This window comes from Tupaia chinensis, unplaced genomic scaffold (genome assembly GCF_000334495.1).
Source record: "Tupaia chinensis unplaced genomic scaffold, TupChi_1.0 Scaffold143609_1, whole genome shotgun sequence".
In the NCBI taxonomy this organism is placed as follows: domain Eukaryota; kingdom Metazoa; phylum Chordata; class Mammalia; order Scandentia; family Tupaiidae; genus Tupaia; species Tupaia belangeri.
In genome coordinates, this window is record NW_006203455.1 from 247,333 (window position 1) to 267,820 (window position 20,488).

The 20,488-nt window shown below is 38.1% G+C and overlaps 1 protein-coding gene across 1 annotated transcript in view; it reads left to right on the forward strand.

Moving 5' to 3' along the window:
- Positions 1 to 616: 616 nt before the first annotated feature.
- Positions 617 to 20,488, forward strand: part of SPACA1 (sperm acrosome associated 1) — a 26,014-nt gene continuing 6,142 nt past the window's right edge. Inside the window, exons 1-7 of the mRNA XM_006164359.2 lie at positions 617 to 928; positions 4,360 to 4,363; positions 8,135 to 8,161; positions 8,607 to 8,663; positions 14,037 to 14,138; positions 14,607 to 14,713; positions 15,335 to 15,470. Of these exons, the coding sequence (XP_006164421.1) occupies positions 737 to 928; positions 4,360 to 4,363; positions 8,135 to 8,161; positions 8,607 to 8,663; positions 14,037 to 14,138; positions 14,607 to 14,713; positions 15,335 to 15,470 (625 nt within the window). The 5' untranslated portion in view covers positions 617 to 736. The remainder of the gene's footprint in view (positions 929 to 4,359; positions 4,364 to 8,134; positions 8,162 to 8,606; positions 8,664 to 14,036; positions 14,139 to 14,606; positions 14,714 to 15,334; positions 15,471 to 20,488) is intronic.

Here is a 20,488-nt window from a genome sequence, read left to right on the forward strand (position 1 = left end):
ACCAGCCATCAAACAGGAGGATAAGTAGAATGGGGAAGGATTAATTTGACAGCTGTTGCATCCTCTTCACCCCCATCTCCATCCTAGCTCAGGGAAGCTGCGCACAGACCTGAGGCCGCTGTACAAGATCTCAAACCTCAAGTGCATGCTTGAGTTGAACTAACAATAGTGTTCAAAGACTTCCTTGTGTCCTCTACAAGTCAGATCGCACTGCAGTTTCGGATCTAGTTTGGACACCATACTTAAAAAGGCTATGAAGCTACATCCCTCTTGATTCATCCCTAGTTGGACATTCTGGACAAGGAATTTTGAAACCAAAAAGTACACGCAGAAGGGGGCTGAGGGAGAAGGGTAAACGCAGGGAGTAGAAAGCAGGGCCCACGAGGAGGGTGGCAGGCCAGGGATTCACTGGGTTCGAGGGTGCAGCTGGCAGCTGCGTCGAGGGCACCTGGAGGACGCAAAGGCAACAGCAGATGCACCCTCGACGGGGGACCAGCAGTTGGACAAGGACAGGCGGAGGCCCTGGGCGTGACGCAGGCAGCCCGGGGCGGCCCTCTCGGTGCATTCCAGACGCGGAGCCCCGCGCGGTCCCGCGGACGTGACGCCTCAATGGTTGCCTGGGCGAGGCGCCGGAGTTCGGAGTCGGGGCTGCCGGGGGTCGCACCTCTCTTCGACGCACCTCTCCTCTGGAGCCGCGCCTGCGACTGCTCCTTAGGCGGCCGTCGGGCCGAGAACCATGAGCGGCGGGGGCGCGGGCTGCTCCGCAGGGCTGCTGCTGACGGTCGGCTGGCTGCTCCTGGCGGGCCCCCAGTCCGCGTGCGGGACCAACGTCACCGCGGTCCAGGATCCCGACCTGGGCCGCATGCGCGAGAGCGAGGGCGAGAACGACGAGGAGGCGGAAAACGACAGCGAGGCGGTGGAGAACGACGTCCCGTTCGAGACTGCAGAGGCCCCGGGCGGGGGCCGCGGCCAGCTCCTCTCCTGAGAGCAGTGGGAATTGTCCATGTTTCCACCCCGAGAGCCCTCTGGAGTCCGCTGGCCCGAGTTTATAGATTCGCCTTGAGGAAGGATGTGCGAGTTCACCAAGGCCGCCTGCGGTTAAATAAGCATGTGTATGCATATTGCTACAGACATACTGTGAAATACTGTGCTGAACACGGAAAAAGATCTTTTAAGTTTGGGAGCTGCTCCCCACTAATACCTTTTTGACTCTCCTTGCCGTCATTTTCCCTTTCCGTGCATTTTTTTTTTTTTAATTTATGAATTGCTTGAGGTCCTCTTTTTCCCACGTTTGCACTTGAGGTTGGAACTCAGTAGACTTCAGAATTTTCCTTACTGCGATATCTAGTAGACCAACATGCTATGCTGAAAGAACTATCCAGAAGTCCCTTAACAGCCTGGTGCAGCCCCTACCCTTGAGCCCCTTACCTTACAGAGTGGTGGTGCTTTATTTGCTAACTTCCAACGCGGGAACCTTGGCAATAGAATACACTTATTAAGGGATCCAATTAGCTTTGTTAGATGCTAAGTTTTAGCCAAAGAAGAATAAGTCTGCGCTTGGTACATAAATTTGCCTTATTCTGCTGGTTCATTAAGCAATAAAACTAGACAAGCTGTTGTATGTGTTATATTGATTAGTAATGCACATGCTGGTAGGTAAAAGGTCAGCTGCAGGTTTGCAGCTTTCAAAAGGAGGAGGACTCCCTTTTCCCATAAATGACCAGCTGAGATTCTTTTACTATCCTTGGTATTGTCCTGTCTTCCATCTATACATATAGAGTGGGTGCTGTGTTTATCAGACGTTCTTCTATTTCTTGATGACAGATAGTGATCCTCAGTAACAGAAAGAGATTGACTATCTGAGGTTAGTAGTGGGATTGAGGTTTCTGCTGCCTTGGTAACGTGACAGAGAGCTTGAAAAGGTCTTGGACCTTGGGGATGTGAAAAAGATGACTAGGGAGGAAGAGAACATGTGCTAAAGCATGGTAACTATTGTTTCATTCTATTCTCTAAAGTAGTTGAAATAATAGTTTTCATATTAAATTGGTGAACTAACAATAGTGTTCAAAGACTTCCTTGTGTCCTCTACAAGTCAGATCGCACTGCAGTTTCGGATCTAGTTTGGACACCATACTTAAAACGGCTATGAAGCTACATCCCTCTTGATTCATCCCTAGTTGGACATTCTGGACAAGGAATTTTGAAACCAAAAAGTACACGCAGAAGGGGGCTGAGGGAGAAGGGTAAACGCAGGGAGTAGAAAGCAGGGCCCACGAGGAGGGTGGCAGGCCAGGGATTCACTGGGTTCGAGGGTGCAGCTGGCAGCTGCGTCGAGGGCACCTGGAGGACGCAAAGGCAACAGCAGATGCACCCTCGACGGGGGACCAGCAGTTGGACAAGGACAGGCGGAGGCCCTGGGCGTGACGCAGGCAGCCCGGGGCGGCCCTCTCGGTGCATTCCAGACGCGGAGCCCCGCGCGGTCCCGCGGACGTGACGCCTCAATGGTTGCCTGGGCGAGGCGCCGGAGTTCGGAGTCGGGGCTGCCGGGGGTCGCACCTCTCTTCGACGCACCTCTCCTCTGGAGCCGCGCCTGCGCCTGCTCCTTAAAAAAAGCGGAGAGCCAGGGGCGGCGCGGGCGCGGGCTGCTCCGCAGGGCTGCTGCTGACGGTCGGCTGGCTGCTCCTGGCGGGCCCCCAGTCCGCGTGCGGGACCAACGTCACCGCGGTCCAGGATCCCGACCTGGGCCGCATGCGCGAGAGCGAGGGCGAGAACGACGAGGAGGCGGAAAACGACAGCGAGGCGGTGGAGAACGACGTCCCGTTCGAGACTGAGGATCACGGTGAGGGCGGGAGGCCCCGGGGTGGGCAGGCAGAGGCCCCGGGCGAGGGCCGCGGCCAGCTCCTCTCCTGAGAGCAGTGGGAATTGTCCATGTTTCCACCCCGAGAGCCCTCTGGAGTCCGCTGGCCCGAGTTTATAGATTCGCCTTGAGGAAGGATGTGCGAGTTCACCAAGGCCGCCTGCGGTTAAATAAGCATGTGTATGCATATTGCTACAGACATACTGTGAAATACTGTGCTGAACACGGAAAAAGATCTTTTAAGTTTGGGAGCTGCTCCCCACTAATACCTTTTTGACTCTCCTTGCCGTCATTTTCCCTTTCCGTGCATTTTTTTTTTTTTAATTTATGAATTGCTTGAGGTCCTCTTTTTCCCACGTTTGCACTTGAGGTTGGAACTCAGTAGACTTCAGAATTTTCCTTACTGCGATATCTAGTAGACCAACATGCTATGCTGAAAGAACTATCCAGAAGTCCCTTAACAGCCTGGTGCAGCCCCTACCCTTGAGCCCCTTACCTTACAGAGTGGTGGTGCTTTATTTGCTAACTTCCAACGCGGGAACCTTGGCAATAGAATACACTTATTAAGGGATCCAATTAGCTTTGTTAGATGCTAAGTTTTAGCCAAAGAAGAATAAGTCTGCGCTTGGTACATAAATTTGCCTTATTCTGCTGGTTCATTAAGCAATAAAACTAGACAAGCTGTTGTATGTGTTATATTGATTAGTAATGCACATGCTGGTAGGTAAAAGGTCAGCTGCAGGTTTGCAGCTTTCAAAAGGAGGAGGACTCCCTTTTCCCATAAATGACCAGCTGAGATTCTTTTACTATCCTTGGTATTGTCCTGTCTTCCATCTATACATATAGAGTGGGTGCTGTGTTTATCAGACGTTCTTCTATTTCTTGATGACAGATAGTGATCCTCAGTAACAGAAAGAGATTGACTATCTGAGGTTAGTAGTGGGATTGAGGTTTCTGCTGCCTTGGTAACGTGACAGAGAGCTTGAAAAGGTCTTGGACCTTGGGGATGTGAAAAAGATGACTAGGGAGGAAGAGAACATGTGCTAAAGCATGGTAACTATTGTTTCATTCTATTCTCTAAAGTAGTTGAAATAATAGTTTTCATATTAAATTGGTCAAGGGATTTTTCTGATAATAAAATATTAAGTAGTATTTAGGCTACAGGAGATGGAATTTGAATGTCTTATATTCAAATTCAAATATATTCTCTCATTGTCTCTTTTTCCTCATCTGTGGACTTCAAAGAGTCCCATGTTCCTTTTGAAATTTTATATACAGTTTCATGCATGGGTGAGAATCCAGAACTTTAAACAGTCTGAGATGTCAGAGATCTCAAAATTTCCAGGACTCTTGTTAAAATTTGCACAGCCCCTGTAAGCCTCAGTGGACAGGTAGAAAGGGCCATTCACCACCTACTATCCAATGGGCCCTTTAATTTATTATTACTATGTTTTTAATTTTTAAGTCACTTTGAAAGTAATGTACAAGAATAAGAAAAAGAGACTAGTGAAAATAGCTATTATCATCCCTTTCTCTTTTTGCACTTATATTTTCAAAACCTAATACTTTGGGAACCAGCAGTTAGTGTAATGGCTATGTCGCTGGACTCCCACGTAGTCGACCGCGGTTCGTGTCCCGGACCCGGTGGCTTAAAACTCACGCCGGGCGCCTGTGCATGCGTGCCCAAGATCCCGAGAGGAGAATGGAGGAGAAGGGATTGCAGCATGACCATCCCCCCTGGGGGGTGATTTCTTGCTTTCTGTCTCTATGTCTCTCTCTGTCTGTCTGGCAAGCGCACGCGCCCTACAGTGAAAAAAATCTCTCCAAAAAAACCCAAAAAAACAAAAACAAAAACCTAATACTTTTACAAACAGTGAAGGCACATATTTTGTTCAAAAGAAGAATGCCATCTTTTTTGCTCTGTAATTGCAAGGCATTTTCATTTTTTGATTTATAAACCAATTAAAATGATTGGGCCAATGACTTTTATTCATTTATGCATCATTTGTTTTCTTCCCATGACCTTTATGTAACACCTGTCATCAGGTTTGTCCATTTACAAACCTTGTCAAGTAAATGCTGCTATGTAAACATCTTAAGAAAGGAGAGAATACGGTGCACATCCTTTTAGCAAGATAGTCTGGCCCAGGTGATTGTCAAAGTATTTCAAGACCAAATCCTTCCTATGGGAAGACTAACTAGATGAGAATGCTATATTTCTTTTTCTTCCCTAGAAATATATAATTCATTCATTGGTTCTTAAGTTAGAGAAAATTCATCTCGGTTATACAACTAAGATATCATCATCATTCAGTGATATTTTACTTATAAAGTCTATTTAATCATCATCATTAACATCTAAAGTGCTATACCTATCTCACTGTGTTCATTTTCTGATTCATTCAATAATTGTGAAGTGTTCTTGCCAGTTTTCTTCTCTTTGCCATTATGGACAAAATAAATTCTGAAATCTCAACAGTGTTCAATGTAAACCAAAAATAGACCAAAAGGAGGGAGGGTGCTTCTAGACTTCTTTTATATTGTCCTAAAAGATGTAACACTTTGGACAAAACAGTGAGAAAACAGAGGATGATGTAATAGCTGTGATTTATTTCATTTACATCATCTTCCTAGGCAAGTCCAATCATTCTTCTATTTAATTATTTTAATATTAAAAAAACACAGTTGGGATTGATTGACAAAATTATTTCATTATGGATGATAAAATAACAAAATGATTCAAGATAAAGGAAGAATCACTAAGATAGTGTGTTACATTTATGCCCTTATATCTCTTATATATCTTATATGTCTTAAATACTTAAAAATTTTTTGAGAGGTTTTTTTGTTTTTATTTATTTATTTATTTATTTTTGGAGAGGTTTTGCTATAGGACATGTGTGCTCGCCAGAAAGAGAGAGAGACAGAAAGCGAGAAATCACCTCCCAGGGGGATGGCCACACCACAATCCCTTCTCCTCCATTCTCCTCTCGGGATCTTGGGCACGCAGGCAAACGTGCCTGGTGTGAATTTAAGCCACTGGTTCTGGGACTCAAACCGCGGTTGGCTACATGGGAGTCCAGTGATGTAGCCATTATGCCATCAGCTGGTCCCCTTAAATACTTTTAAAATATATTTCATACTTTTTATCTAAGTATGCTCGTAGATTGATAAAAGGACCCATTAGACCTGCATAGTAAATGAATAATGAATAATAGAATGAGTTTTATTCTAAAAAATAATTTTTATCCCATAAAAATTTTACTATATGTTTCCCCTTTTGAAGATCTCTAAGAAAGAATAAAAGTCATGAACTATCAGTCTTACAAATCAACTCTCAGAAACTGAAAAATGGAATTGCACCCTGATGATATATACCTGAAGTTGTGGCATGCTGCCTAGAACTGAAGAGGACATTCCTGGATCTGGCCAGAATGAAAAAGAACAAGGCCACCATCTGCATCATTGTGGAAGCCAGGCTTTCATCTAAGAGCCAGTAGATTTTTAAGGAAACCTTATCACAAGCTTGATTCCTATTGAACTCTCCATTCATTTTTACCTATTCTATTGAATAGACAACCTATACAGTATTTTTGGACAGTCGGCTTTTTTGACGCTATATATGCAGGACATTTTATTCTTCTGACACTTTATTCTATTAGGGTTGCCCATTATCCTACCCTGACATTTTTAGATACAGATTTATTATCAAACATATTTGCTATCCTTCCTTGCCTTGTAGATCCAGAATTCAGTCAGCATGATATCCGTGTCCTTTTCCAGGTCATTAATAAAAGTGTTGAACAGGACAGAGCCCTGTGACACATCATTCCTACCACACTGACACCAGCCAATTAATTAGCATCTGTGGGTCAAATCGTTTAACCAGTCACACATAAAATTTTATGGATATTCAAACCATATTTTTTGTTTTGATTCACAGGTATATAATGGAAACCTTTGAAAAATACTGCACTGAAATTCAGATACATGTAATTTTTCTGATTCACATTTTAAAAAAATCCACTGAATGACCTAATGGACACTCAATACATGATAGAATATTAAAGCTGAAAGGGACTTTCAAGACTATCTGATTTAATATTCTTTTTTTTCTCCCTCTAAGGAAACTCAAGTCAGGGGAAATTGAGTAACTTTGCCCAGATAACATAGGTAGTAATAGTAGAACTGATTGATTAATGGTTCTTGAAAAGTGGTTGTATTTAAAAGTAGTTCAGCACTCATTCTCTTATCTAGGTTTACTATGTTCAGGATTTAGTTTTTACATTTCATTGTACCAGTAGGAAGTATTTAGACATTCCAAGCATAAAAAATGTTGATTCAAAATTGTCATTATAGTAAATCATTTATTTAACAAAGTCAATATTGATCTACTTCTGTGCATTAAGCGTTTACTGTGTATTCAAGGTACTGCATTTGGTGCTTACAAGTACAAATAGAAATGTTTATGAAACTATTAAGGTTTTACAGTAATCAAAATAGAAAAAAAATAGCTTTACATGAAATTAATAAGTATGAAATAAATTTAAATTGTGTAATTATAGCTTACACATGTTTATAGTGATAGTTTAAGGAATGATTTCACATTATTTTACTTAATTCTTTCCATAATCACATGAAATAGGTTCTCATTTCCAAATTTTACAGAAGAGTTAACTAGGCCTGATAGAGTTAGCTAATTTGCTCACATTCAAAGTTAATTAGTGGTAGAAGCACCTCTTTGAACTCCAAGTTCAATTAACTTTTCCATATGATTTGTTGCCACAGGATACAATGTCTGTTAAAAATTATCTTCTAACACCTCATTTTGTATTTATTTTATTGAGATTTTAGTCCTAATCTAAGCTTTGAAGAATTGGTTATATACTGTAGATAATTAAAATCATGCCAAACTTAAGAATGATTAGTAAAACACAAATGTGATTTAGGACCAAGAATATGTAACCTCTCAAACAGTGATATATTTCTAGATTATTCTACAAAATAAGGTTTTGATATAAATTCTTAGAAATATTTAAATGTACCATGTTAGGCTGAAAAATGAATAGAACTAATCTGTAACTTTGATATTTAATGAACACTTGGTATAAAGACTTCTTTTTGGTTGGAAATTATTTGTTCAAATATTTTGGAAAATGGAGAAAAGAACAAATTGGTTCTTACAATTGGTAGGCTTGTTTATGTTTTTCTGACCTTATGTGGATTGTTAACACACAATTTTTTAAAAGGTTTTTTGCCATAGGGTGAGTGCGCTAGCTGAAGAGAAAGACAGTGAAAGAGAAAGTAGGAAATCACCTCCCCAGAGGGAATAGCCACGCCACAATTCCTTCTCCTCCATTCTTCTCCAGTGTGATTTTCAAGCTACCAGAGCCAGGACTTGTACACAGATGGCCATGTGGGAGTCCAATGCCTTAGCTACCTTAACACATGCTGGTTCCATTAACTTACTACATTTTGATTGATGAAAAGTTTTTCAAGTTACATTTTGGTTGAAATATAAACCTTCTTTGTAGGTTACTTTCAAACTTAATGCTGTTATTGAGAGGGTTAGGATTCTCTTTGGACAATAACAGATGTAGTAGGAATGGTGTTGCTCTTCTGGCTTTAAAGGAAAAACTGTCCACAGCCCACCTGATAAACATTTGCATCTTCCATCCCCAAGTAACAGGTTTTAACTTAGAAAAGTTTTCATATGATTAAGTAATGTATCTTTATGCTTTATGTTTAGTTTCAAATGGAACAATAGTCAAGGAAGTAGAATACGGCATGTGCACTGTTACATGTGGTAAGTCGCATCAAGCAGGTGAATAAATTATGCCGCAATTTTGGGGGAAGGGAGGATAAAACAGATAATGTGGCAGTTTCTTATTTGCAATTTGTTTACTTGTCCCTTGCTAATTTCTAAAAGCTATAATTCACATACAGAACTCTCACTGTTTGCCTTGAAAGGTAAGGTATTTTCAGTTCATAACCTATAATTCTTATTTTAAGCCAGTTCTCTCTAGATTTTTTGGCATATAAACTGCTTTCACCAAAGTAAAATTTTCTCTGTATCACAGATGTTCAGAAGATGAAAGATTTTCCAATGCTTCTCACAGATGTCTTCCCACATACTGTGTTGGCAAATCTATCAAGAAATTTGCTTATTTGTAATAGTCTATTCTAAATTCTACATTTCTCCAATTTGTAAGTTATGTCTTGGAGAAAAGAGATATTGGCTTTATGGGGAAGATACTGTTCAAAAAACGTGACTTGTTTTCATCATGCCATGGATAGAAATTGGACATAAACTCTCTCACATGGGGGTGGAATTAAGGCAGTACTGTCTTACACCAGTGGTTCTCAAATTTAAATGCCCACCTGAAGTGTCTTTGAACTCCAAGTTCAATTAACTTTTCCATATGATTTGTTGCCACAGGATACAATGTCTGTTAAAAATTATCTTCTAACACCTCATTTTGTATTTATTTTATTGAGATTTTAGTCCTAATCTAAGCTTTGAAGAATTGGTTATATACTGTAGATAATTAAAATCATGCCAAACTTAAGAATGATTAGTAAAACACAAATGTGATTTAGGACCAAGAATATGTAACCTCTCAAACAGTGATATATTTCTAGATTATTCTACAAAATAAGGTTTTGATATAAATTCTTAGAAATATTTAAATGTACCATGTTAGGCTGAAAAATGAATAGAACTAATCTGTAACTTTGATATTTAATGAACACTTGGTATAAAGACTTCTTTTTGGTTGGAAATTATTTGTTCAAATATTTTGGAAAATGGAGAAAAGAACAAATTGGTTCTTACAATTGGTAGGCTTGTTTATGTTTTTCTGACCTTATGTGGATTGTTAACACACAATTTTTTAAAAGGTTTTTTGCCATAGGGTGAGTGCGCTAGCTGAAGAGAAAGACAGTGAAAGAGAAAGTAGGAAATCACCTCCCCAGAGGGAATAGCCACGCCACAATTCCTTCTCCTCCATTCTTCTCCAGTGTGATTTTCAAGCTACCAGAGCCAGGACTTGTACACAGATGGCCATGTGGGAGTCCAATGCCTTAGCTACCTTAACACATGCTGGTTCCATTAACTTACTACATTTTGATTGATGAAAAGTTTTTCAAGTTACATTTTGGTTGAAATATAAACCTTCTTTGTAGGTTACTTTCAAACTTAATGCTGTTATTGAGAGGGTTAGGATTCTCTTTGGACAATAACAGATGTAGTAGGAATGGTGTTGCTCTTCTGGCTTTAAAGGAAAAACTGTCCACAGCCCACCTGATAAACATTTGCATCTTCCATCCCCAAGTAACAGGTTTTAACTTAGAAAAGTTTTCATATGATTAAGTAATGTATCTTTATGCTTTATGTTTAGTTTCAAATGGGACAATAGTCAAGGAAGTAGAATACGGCATGTGCACTGTTACATGTGGTAAGTCGCATCAAGCAGGTGAATAAATTATGCCGCAATTTTGGGGGAAGGGAGGATAAAACAGATAATGTGGCAGTTTCTTATTTGCAATTTGTTTACTTGTCCCTTGCTAATTTCTAAAAGCTATAATTCACATACAGAACTCTCACTGTTTGCCTTGAAAGGTAAGGTATTTTCAGTTCATAACCTATAATTCTTATTTTAAGCCAGTTCTCTCTAGATTTTTTGGCATATAAACTGCTTTCACCAAAGTAAAATTTTCTCTGTATCACAGATGTTCAGAAGATGAAAGATTTTCCAATGCTTCTCACAGATGTCTTCCCACATACTGTGTTGGCAAATCTATCAAGAAATTTGCTTATTTGTAATAGTCTATTCTAAATTCTACATTTCTCCAATTTGTAAGTTATGTCTTGGAGAAAAGAGATATTGGCTTTATGGGGAAGATACTGTTCAAAAAACGTGACTTGTTTTCATCATGCCATGGATAGAAATTGGACATAAACTCTCTCACATGGGGGTGGAATTAAGGCAGTACTGTCTTACACCAGTGGTTCTCAAATTTAAATGCCCACCTGAAGTGCGCAGGGGCTTGTTAAACTGACTGCTGCCCAGAGTTTCTAACTCAGGCCTGCAGAGGGCCCTAAGAATTTGCATTTCTAACAAGTTTACAGTGAATCTGAACTGCTAGTTAGGGACTGTCCTTTCAGAGCCACTGCAGTAGACTAGGGTGCTGAGAAGACAGTAGATAATGCACAATGAGATTAAGTTTATCTTAAACAGGATCTATCTTGGGGAAAAAGTGCTGAGAGGGAAAAGGAACTGTAACTAGAAGGTAAAGGTAAGGCTAGATCTAGATCAAGGATGAGTTTTTGGTTTTGGTCAAAACTTACTCTTCAAAAAAGAAATTGAGATAGCTTTATTATTATTGTGGTAAAAACATACCTAATACAATATTTAACACTTTAATACAATTAAGTATATAATTCAGTGACCTTAAGCATATTCACATTATTGTGTAACTGTCACCACTGCCTATCTCTAGAAGTTTTTGTAGAGTGAAAATTTTTCCCAGACAGAAAACCTAAACCCATTAACCACTAACTCCCCTACCTTCCCATTTTCCCAGCTCCTGGCAACCACTATTTTTCTGTCTCTTAAGAGAGTCTTAAACTTGTTTTTTATCTTAACTGCTCAGTGAGGCAGTCACAACATGAAAGGACTCCATGTAATAAAGCTGTTATTATTCATTTGTAGCTTACTGCTATATTTTGCTGCTTGCTTGAGACATTTCCATAGGTAGGGAATGATTTTTAATGCAGTTCTAGTAATTGATATTGTCTTCTATTATTTAAAGAACTGGTTGACAAGTTGTATATTTACTCACTCAACAAATGATTTCTAAAACAAACCTTTTTCCTACTATGTTCCAAGCATTGTTATAGGTGCTAGGGATACAGTAGTGAACCAAGCAAATGAAACTCTTGGCCTTCAGGAAATGTATATAGTAGGGGCAGACAAATAATAATGTAAAACAGTCTCTGTATCAGATGGTAAAAAGTTCTAAGGAAGGAAGAGGCCCCAAAAGCACTATTTCATATTTAAATTATTAAAATCTTTTCAATTTATAATTTAACTATTTATTGGGTTGTCAGAAAAGTCATGACGTATTTTTTCTATGCAAAAATGCATTATGACTTTTCCAACAAACCAACAGAAGAGACAAATGTTTTTGTGAAAATTCTGTTTAACTCTTAAAACAATATTTTTGATTGTCAGGAAGTTTTCTTTAAATCCAGGCAGATTTTTAGGTGTTTCTTGGGCTTACAGAAAAGTTCACACCTACACACATCTCAATGAACTGTATTTGGCTACATAAATAAACACATAAAATATCTGCTTTCAAAATATGTAGGCTATGCTTCTCAAGAGATACTTTTTAAATTTTTTATTATCATCATAATCTTCTTTATATTACATTGGATTACATAGAACTTTACAGTGTATTACATTGTGTTTTCAAAAGGGAATGCCATGCATGTCAGTCAGTACAGAGACATTAATCTCATAAATCAAATGGAGCCATACTTCAGCCATTTGTAGCCAATTTTTCTGTTTATTTTATGTATATATGTATGTATTTAAATGTTTTTGCCATAGAGTCCATATGTCTGTTGGAGAAAGAAATAGACAGTGAGAGGGGAAGTGAGCAATCATCCCCAGGAAGGATGGCCACACCCCAATCCCCCCTCCTCTACCTTCCCTCCTCCCTCCTCCCAGTACCCTAGATGCACACACACACAGACACACATGTGCCCAGTGTCAGTTTCAAATTGCCAGGTCTGGGACTCAACAGCAGTTGGCCATGTGGGAGTCCAGTCCCTCAACCACTGCACCACCTGCTGGCCCCTCTTCTGTTTATTATTTATTTATTTAAAAAAAAAATTGCAAGGACACCTGCAGAAACAGAGAAGGGAACAGAGAAAGAGAGAGAGAAAGAGCACCCCTCACTCCCAAACATGCACACACACACCGGAAAGAATCATGCTGCAATCCCTTTTCCTCCATCTCTCCCTCCTCTCGAAATTCTGAGCATGCCTGCACACTTATTCTGACATCAAATGATACTATTGGCCATGTGGGATTCAGCACCTTAATCACTGTGCTACGGACATGCCTGGCAACTCTTTCAATCAAATGAGGCCTTTCTTCTTATATCCTTCCTTTTCCTTGTCTCATATGGAGTCCTCTTCCTTGCTACTCAAAGTGTGGTCCACAGTCCAGCTACGTAAGCATCACCTGAGAGCTAGTTAGAATTGCAGAATCTAAGACCTAGTCAAGACCAACTGAATCAAAATTTACATTTTAATATCTCCAGTAAACTTAAGTGTACTCTTAAGTTTGAGAAACACTATAAGCCACATCTACTCTTTAACTTGCCCTTGAGGCTGGTTTTTGTAATTAATATTTTCTAGGGTCTGAAAAAGAGGGAGTTTGGTAGACAAGGAAATCAAATTATTTTTGTTACAAAAGTATGACAATTCTAAAGAGTGTCACCATTCTTGTTAGAACAAGAGGTTTAGTCATTCGTAGGTTGTCTTGTCTATACTGAATTACAGAAATTTTATCAATCTAAATATAAGAAGCATTATTTATGGTAAAATGTGATTTTCAGTTTCCTCCAGTAGCTTCACTCATACCCCCATTCCAAAATCGAAATAAACTTGGGAAATCCTATATACTACTGTATTCATCATATCTAAGACTTTCTTGACTGTAAGAGCACATTTTAGGTGTTTTAAAAAGGAAAGTGCTGCCAACTAATGTATGACATGTCAATTGTAAGTGGACAGATTTCAAATATGTTAAAATGTAATATTTTATACCTTATATCAATGAAAATTGACACACAATAGCACATTAGTTTACTTGCACATTGAAAGTTGTCTGAAAATTCTGTAGCAAAGAGGTCTCTTTAAATTTATTTAATGTACAATTTTCCAATGTATGATCATGGAACTCTTTGTCATATGGTAATAACCAGAGGAACTAATGTTTCATACAACTCCTTAAATGTTATTATCCTGAATTTGGGAATTTTATTTCTGAAATTAAAAAAATTCTCAAAAAAAAAAAAGATCTAGGTAAGAAAGTAAAAACATTCTGGACTTGGGTTTTTGTTTATTTTTTAAATAACATTTTGTCCATTTCTTTTACCGAAGGTGTTGGTATTAGAGAAGTTATATTAACAAATGGATGCCCTGGAGGTGAATCCAAGTGTATTGTGCGGGTAGAAGAATGCCGTGGACCAGTAGACTGTGGCTGTGAGTTGGATTCTGTATTGAAGGGAGACTGAAAAGGGAAGAGTTAACTCTGGGGAAATATCCTTAACCTTAGTTACCACTGAGAGGAAAGAGACATTTAACTGACATACTGAGAGGAAAATGTAATAGAATTTAAAATTTCTCTTTTCTAGACAGAAATCTGACTAATTTCTGCTTTTGCTTTACAGTTTTTAGTGATGTCTAAAATGTAACATATATTTTCTATGATACATTGGAGCCTTAATGTACTAGGGATTGTGGCTGAGGCTGGCCTGTGGTGAAACACTTTCAACATTTTCATTATGGCATTTTATTGGTAAATTGGTAAACATGACATTGGGAACTTTGAAAGCTGTCTAACAAATTATGTGATTCTGAAATTTCAAAATTAATATTGAAAATATTAAATGTAGTATTTATAAAACAAATTATGTTAGTGATATTTATGTATTTTTCTTTTTTCCCCAGGGGGTAAACCGCTTTCAGAAAGTCTTGAAACTGTTAAACTGGCGTGTGTTCATGTATCTCCTGTAAATCGTTTTAAGTACATGTGGAAACTTCTAAGGTCAGACCAGGTAAGTAATAAATGAATATAATCTAGTGCTTTCTAATGAGTGATAAAATTTGTTTCCCAGTCCTGATGACTCTCAGAAAACTTTCTCTTTAAAAACAATTTATATACAACTGTGTAATTATTGAAATTTAAAATTTTAAAAATTATTTAGTAGAACCAAGACTTTCCATATGTCTTAGGATCAGTTGTAATCAGAACCTACAAGCCTCTATTTTATATAAAATATTCTATTGTGGAACCAAGATTTTCTTTGGCTTATATAGGAATTGTATGATTATGGTAGCTCACATGAAGGGTTTATTAAATGCTAGAATACACCCAGTACCAGTCTCTTCAGTCCACATAACAGTTCTATGAGGTAATTCCTACCATTACACCCAGTCTACTGATAAGTAACTGAGGTGCAGAGAGTAACTTGTCCATAGTCACATGGGCAGGAAATATTGTACTTTGGAATTTGGAGTCTGGACTGTCTGACTGCAGAGTCCATGAATACAATTAATTACTGTAAGAGGCTAAGAGAGACAGTGACTCTTCTTTTGTTAAAGGAAATAAATTGTTTCGCGATCTTAATTGCACTTGAAGAATGTTGATACTTTGTTATTTTTTTCTTTTTAAATAGCAATCCATTATACTTATAAATGATTCAGCAATCCTAGAAGTACACAGGGATATTCACCCATTGGCTTACCAGTGTGACACTCTAGATGATAATGAAATAGTAGCATCTGTTAAATTCACAATCTATACAACAAGTGGTAAGTGCCCAATAATGTTATGATTTGCTTATATCTCACACTTTAAGCATTAAAATTTCCTGGAGGGTTAAAATACATATCTCTAGCTCCACCTCCAAGGTTACTGACTCAGTGGATCTGGCATAAGAATACATATTTTTAACAAGCTCGCAGGTGATGCTGTTGCCACTGGTCCAGAGACCACACTTTCAAAACCACTGGATTATGTCATTTAGATTTTTCTACAAGACAATGCTTAATTTATTTTCACACTGTAGAATCAGATGTGCCTCAGTTTAGGAAACTGATGTAATCCTGAAGTATCTCCAAAGAATAGTCCTCTAATTATGTTCTTGCTTTTACTTTCATCATATAAATGAAAGGGAAAGAAATCATATAGATGAAAGAGAGAGAGTGAAATTCTCATGAATACCTACAGAAACCTTGGTACAGTAAGATGGATGAAGTAACATAATGTCAGAGCTTTTCTCTTTAAAATTTTTTCAACATAATAAAATCAGAATTAATTATATATTAAATATATATATTTTAGAAAAAAAGGATTTTTTCTTTTTTTATTTCATTTATTATACGTTTAATCCCATTATTTAGTTTACAAAATAAATATTTCAACAGGTGAACATTTCTCCCTAGTCTAGTTGATAAAACTATAAAATACCTTTAATAGATAATACCACATTTCTTTGTCCTATTAATGGTTTGCCTCCCTATTTTTTTCTGAATGTCCTTCCTCAGACCCTACTTTTTACACACACTATATCTGGTATTTACATCTATATACTGTGTTTCTATATCCTTTAGTCAATCAGTTTCAGTCATAGAGCAGACCCTTGGTATATATTAAGTGGGGACATACAATGTCTCTCCTTCATAGCCTGGCTTGCTTCACTCAGCAGTAAATCTTCCATATTCATCCACTTCCTGTCAAAAGCCAGGCTTTTTTATGGCTGAATAGTATTCCATAGAGTATATTTGCCACAGTTTTTCTATCCATTCATGTGTTCGGGGGCATTTGGGTTGGTTCCATGACTTAGCAATTGTGAATAGTGCTGCAATAAACATCGATGTGCAAGCACTTTTCCAATTAAGTGTTCTTCTGTCCTTTGGGTAAATACTGAGGAGTGGGATTGCTGGATCATATGGTAGTTCTATTTGTAGATTTTTGAGGAATCTCCAAATTGTTCTCCACAGTGGCTGGGCCAATTTACATTCCCATCAGCAGTGTAAGAGCATTCACCTTTCACCATACCCCCCACCAGCACTTATCTTTTTTTTTTTTTTTTTTTTCTTGGTCATTCTGACTGGTTCTGACTGGTGTTAAGTGGTATCTCATTGTTGTTTTCATCTACATTTCCCTTACAATGAGGAATGCTGAGCATTTTTTTATATGCCTTTTAGCTATTCATATGTCATCTTTAGAGAGTGGTTTTTCCACTCATTCTCCTATCTTTTAAAAGGATTGATCATCTTTTTTTGGAATAGCTGCTTGAGTTCCTTGTGAATTCTGGTTACCAGTCCCTTATCTGATGCATAGTTTACAAAAATATTATCCCATTCTGAGGGCTGTCGATTCACACTAATTACTGTGTCTTTTTGCCATGCAGAAACTTCTTAGTCTGTTGTAATCCCATTTGTCTATTTTGGGGATTATCAACTGTGCTATGGGGGTCTTATTTAAGAAGTCTTCCCTACTCCAATGTCTCCAAGAGTTTCCCCAGTGTTTTCCAGGAGCAGTTTTAATAGTTTGAGGTCTTAGATTTAGATCTTTCATCCACCTTGACTTGATTTTTGTCAAAGGTGAGAGGTAGTGGTTCAGATTCATCTTTCTGCAGGTGGAAATACAGTTTTTCCAGCACCATTTGCTGAAGAGGTTTTCCTTATCCCACTGGATTGACTGATACACCTTGTCAAAAATCAGTTGACTGTATGTTTAGGAATTTATTTCTGGGGATTCTATTCTGTTCCATTGGTCCACGTGTCTGTTTCTGTGCCAGTACCATGCTGTTTTGATTACCACAGCTTTGTAGTATATTTTGGGTCAGGAAGTGAGATGCCACCTACTCCACTCTTCTTCTACAGAATTACTTTGGCAATACTGGGTCTTTTATGATTCCAGATAAACTTTATGATTGTCTTTCCTAGATCTTTGAAGAATGTGCCTGGTACTTTGATTGGCATTGCATTAAATATGTGGATTAATTTGGGTAGAATTGCCATTTTGATTATATTAATTCTTCTAATCCAGGAATATAGGATATCCTTCCACTTTTTTGTGTCATTTTCAATTTATTTTTTTATCTTCTTGTAGTTTTCATTGTGGTGGTCTTTAACTTCCTCAGTTAGATTTATTCCTAAGTATCGTATACTTTTTGTGACTATGGTAAATGGAATAACTTTTTTCAGTTCTATTTCAGTGTACCTGTTGTTCGTATATAGAAATGATATAGATTTCTGTATATTGATTTTGTATCCTGTAACTTTACTGTATTTGTGCATTACTTCCAGAAACTTTTTCATGGAAACCATTGGGTCTTCTATGTATACAATCATGTCATCTGTGAATAGAGAGAGTTTCACCTCTTCTTTTCCTATTTGAATGCCTTTTATTTTTTCCTCTTTTTTGATTGCATTGGCAAGGACTTCCAGTACTATACTAAAAAGGAGTGGAGAAAGTGGGTATCCTTGTCTTATATTCGTTTTTAGTGGAAAAGCTTTCAGCTTTTTTCCATTGAGGATGATGTTCACTGTGTTGAGAAATGGCCTTCTATGCCGATTTTGCTGAGAGTCTTGATCATGAAGGGACATTGTATCTTATCAAATGCTTTTACAGCATCAATTGATATGACCATATGGTTATCTTTCTTCCTGTTAATACTGTGTATTACATTTATGGTTTTGCATATGTTGAACCAACCTTGCATTACTGGAATAAAGCCTACCTGATCATGATGTATAATCTATTTTTATAAGTTATTGGATATGATTTGCTAATATCTTGTTGAGAATCTTTGTGTCTAAATTCACCAGGGATATTGGTCTATAGTTTTCCATCTTTGTCCTGTCCTTATCTGTTTAAAGGATAAGGGTGACAGAGGCGTCATAGAATGAATTAGGGAGAAATTTACCCTTTTGGATCTTTAGAAATAACTTGAGCAGACTGGGGGTTAACTCTTCTTGGAAAGTTTTCTAGAATTCAGAGGTGAAACCATCAGGGCCAGGGCTTTTCTTTGTTGGGAGGTTATTTATTACTGATTCAATCTCCTGATTTGTTATGGACCTATTCAGACCTTCTATTTCTTCCTGGCTCAAACTTGGTAGATTATATGTGCACAGGAATTTGTCCATCTCATCCAGATTGTCTTGTTTCTTGGCATATAGGTGTTCATAGTATCCTCTAATAATGTTTTCTATTTCTATTGTGTCTTTTGTTATTTTGCCTGCTTCATTGCAGATTTGATTCACCTGGTTCCTTTCTCTCTTCTTGTTAATAAGTCTCACTAGTGGTGTATCAATTTTGCTTATCTTTTCAAAGAACCAGCTTTTACTTTCACTTATTTTCTGTATAGTTTGCTTATTTTCTATTTATTCCTGCTCATTTATTTATTCTTTCTTTTCTCCTGGAGTTTTTCGGATCTTTTTGCTGTTGTTTTTCCAATTCTCTGAGGCATGATGTTAGGTGACCCATTTGCCTTCTTTCCATCCTCCTCTTATGTGCACTAATTGCTGTGAACTTCCCTCTTATGACTGCTCTAGCAGTGTCTCAAAGATTATGGAAACTTGTGTCCTCATTGTCATTGGCTTCCATGAATGTTTTGATTTCAGTCTTTATTTTTTCAGTAGTTGTGGAGTCATTCAGGAGTAGGTTATTTAATTTCCATGTATTTGAGTATTTTTGAGGATTTGTCTTGAAATTAAACTCAAGTTTAAATCCATTGTGGTCAGAGAAAATGCTGGATATAGTTTCTATGCCTTTGAATCTGTAGAGGCATGCTTTGTGCCCTATGGTGTGGTCAATCTTTGAGAAGGTTCCATGTGGGGGTGAGAAAAAAATGTATCTCGTGGTTTTTGGGTGGAAAGTTCTATAAATGTCTGTTAAGTCCATTTGATTTATGGCATCATTTAGATCCTTTATCTCTTTACCTATTTTCTGTCTAGACAATCTGTCCACAGGCGATAGTGTGGTGTTGAGGTCTCCAACAATTAGTGTGTTGCAGTCTATCTTCCCTTTTAGATCTACCAGTCTTTCTTTCACATATTTGGGTGCTCCTGTGCTAGGAGCAAAGATATTTATAAGCGTTATATCTTCTTGATCAATTGACCCCTTTACTACAATATAGTGCCCTTCTTTGTCTCTTTGAACAGTTTTTGTTTTAAAGCTTATTTTGTCAGAAATTAGTATCACGACTAAAGTTCTTTTTTGATTCCCATTTACACAGAAAACCTTTTTTCCAACCTTTCACTTTCAGTATGTGTATGTCTTTATCCATAAAGCAGATTTCCTGTAGGCAACAGATAGAGGGTTTCTGTTTTTTTAATCCATTCAGCCAGTCTGTGTCTCTTGATAGGAGAATTTAATCCATTGACATTCAATGTTATGATTGATGTTACTGGACCTGTCCCTATGTTTAAATTGGCCATTGTCTTAGTTGCCTTTTATTCCTTTTTTTCTGGCTGTTACTTCTTTAGTTTTCCTGGGACAGTACTTTATTCAGGGTTTCTTGAAGAGCTGGTCTGGTGTTGGCAAATTCTTTCAGGTTTTGTTTATCTGAGAAGATTTTCATCTTTTTTTCCCCCCATATGAAGGATAATCTTGCAGGATACAATAATCTTGGTTGAAATTGTTTCTTTCTTAACACTTTCAATATGTCTTCCCAGTCTTTCCTTGCTTGCATTGTTTTCATTGAGAAGTCCGGTGTTAGCCTGATGGGGTGACCTTTGTAAGCCACTTGTCATTTCTCTCTTGCCAGTTTTAGTATCTTGTCTTTATCTGTGGCCTTTGCCAGTCTGGCTAAGATGTG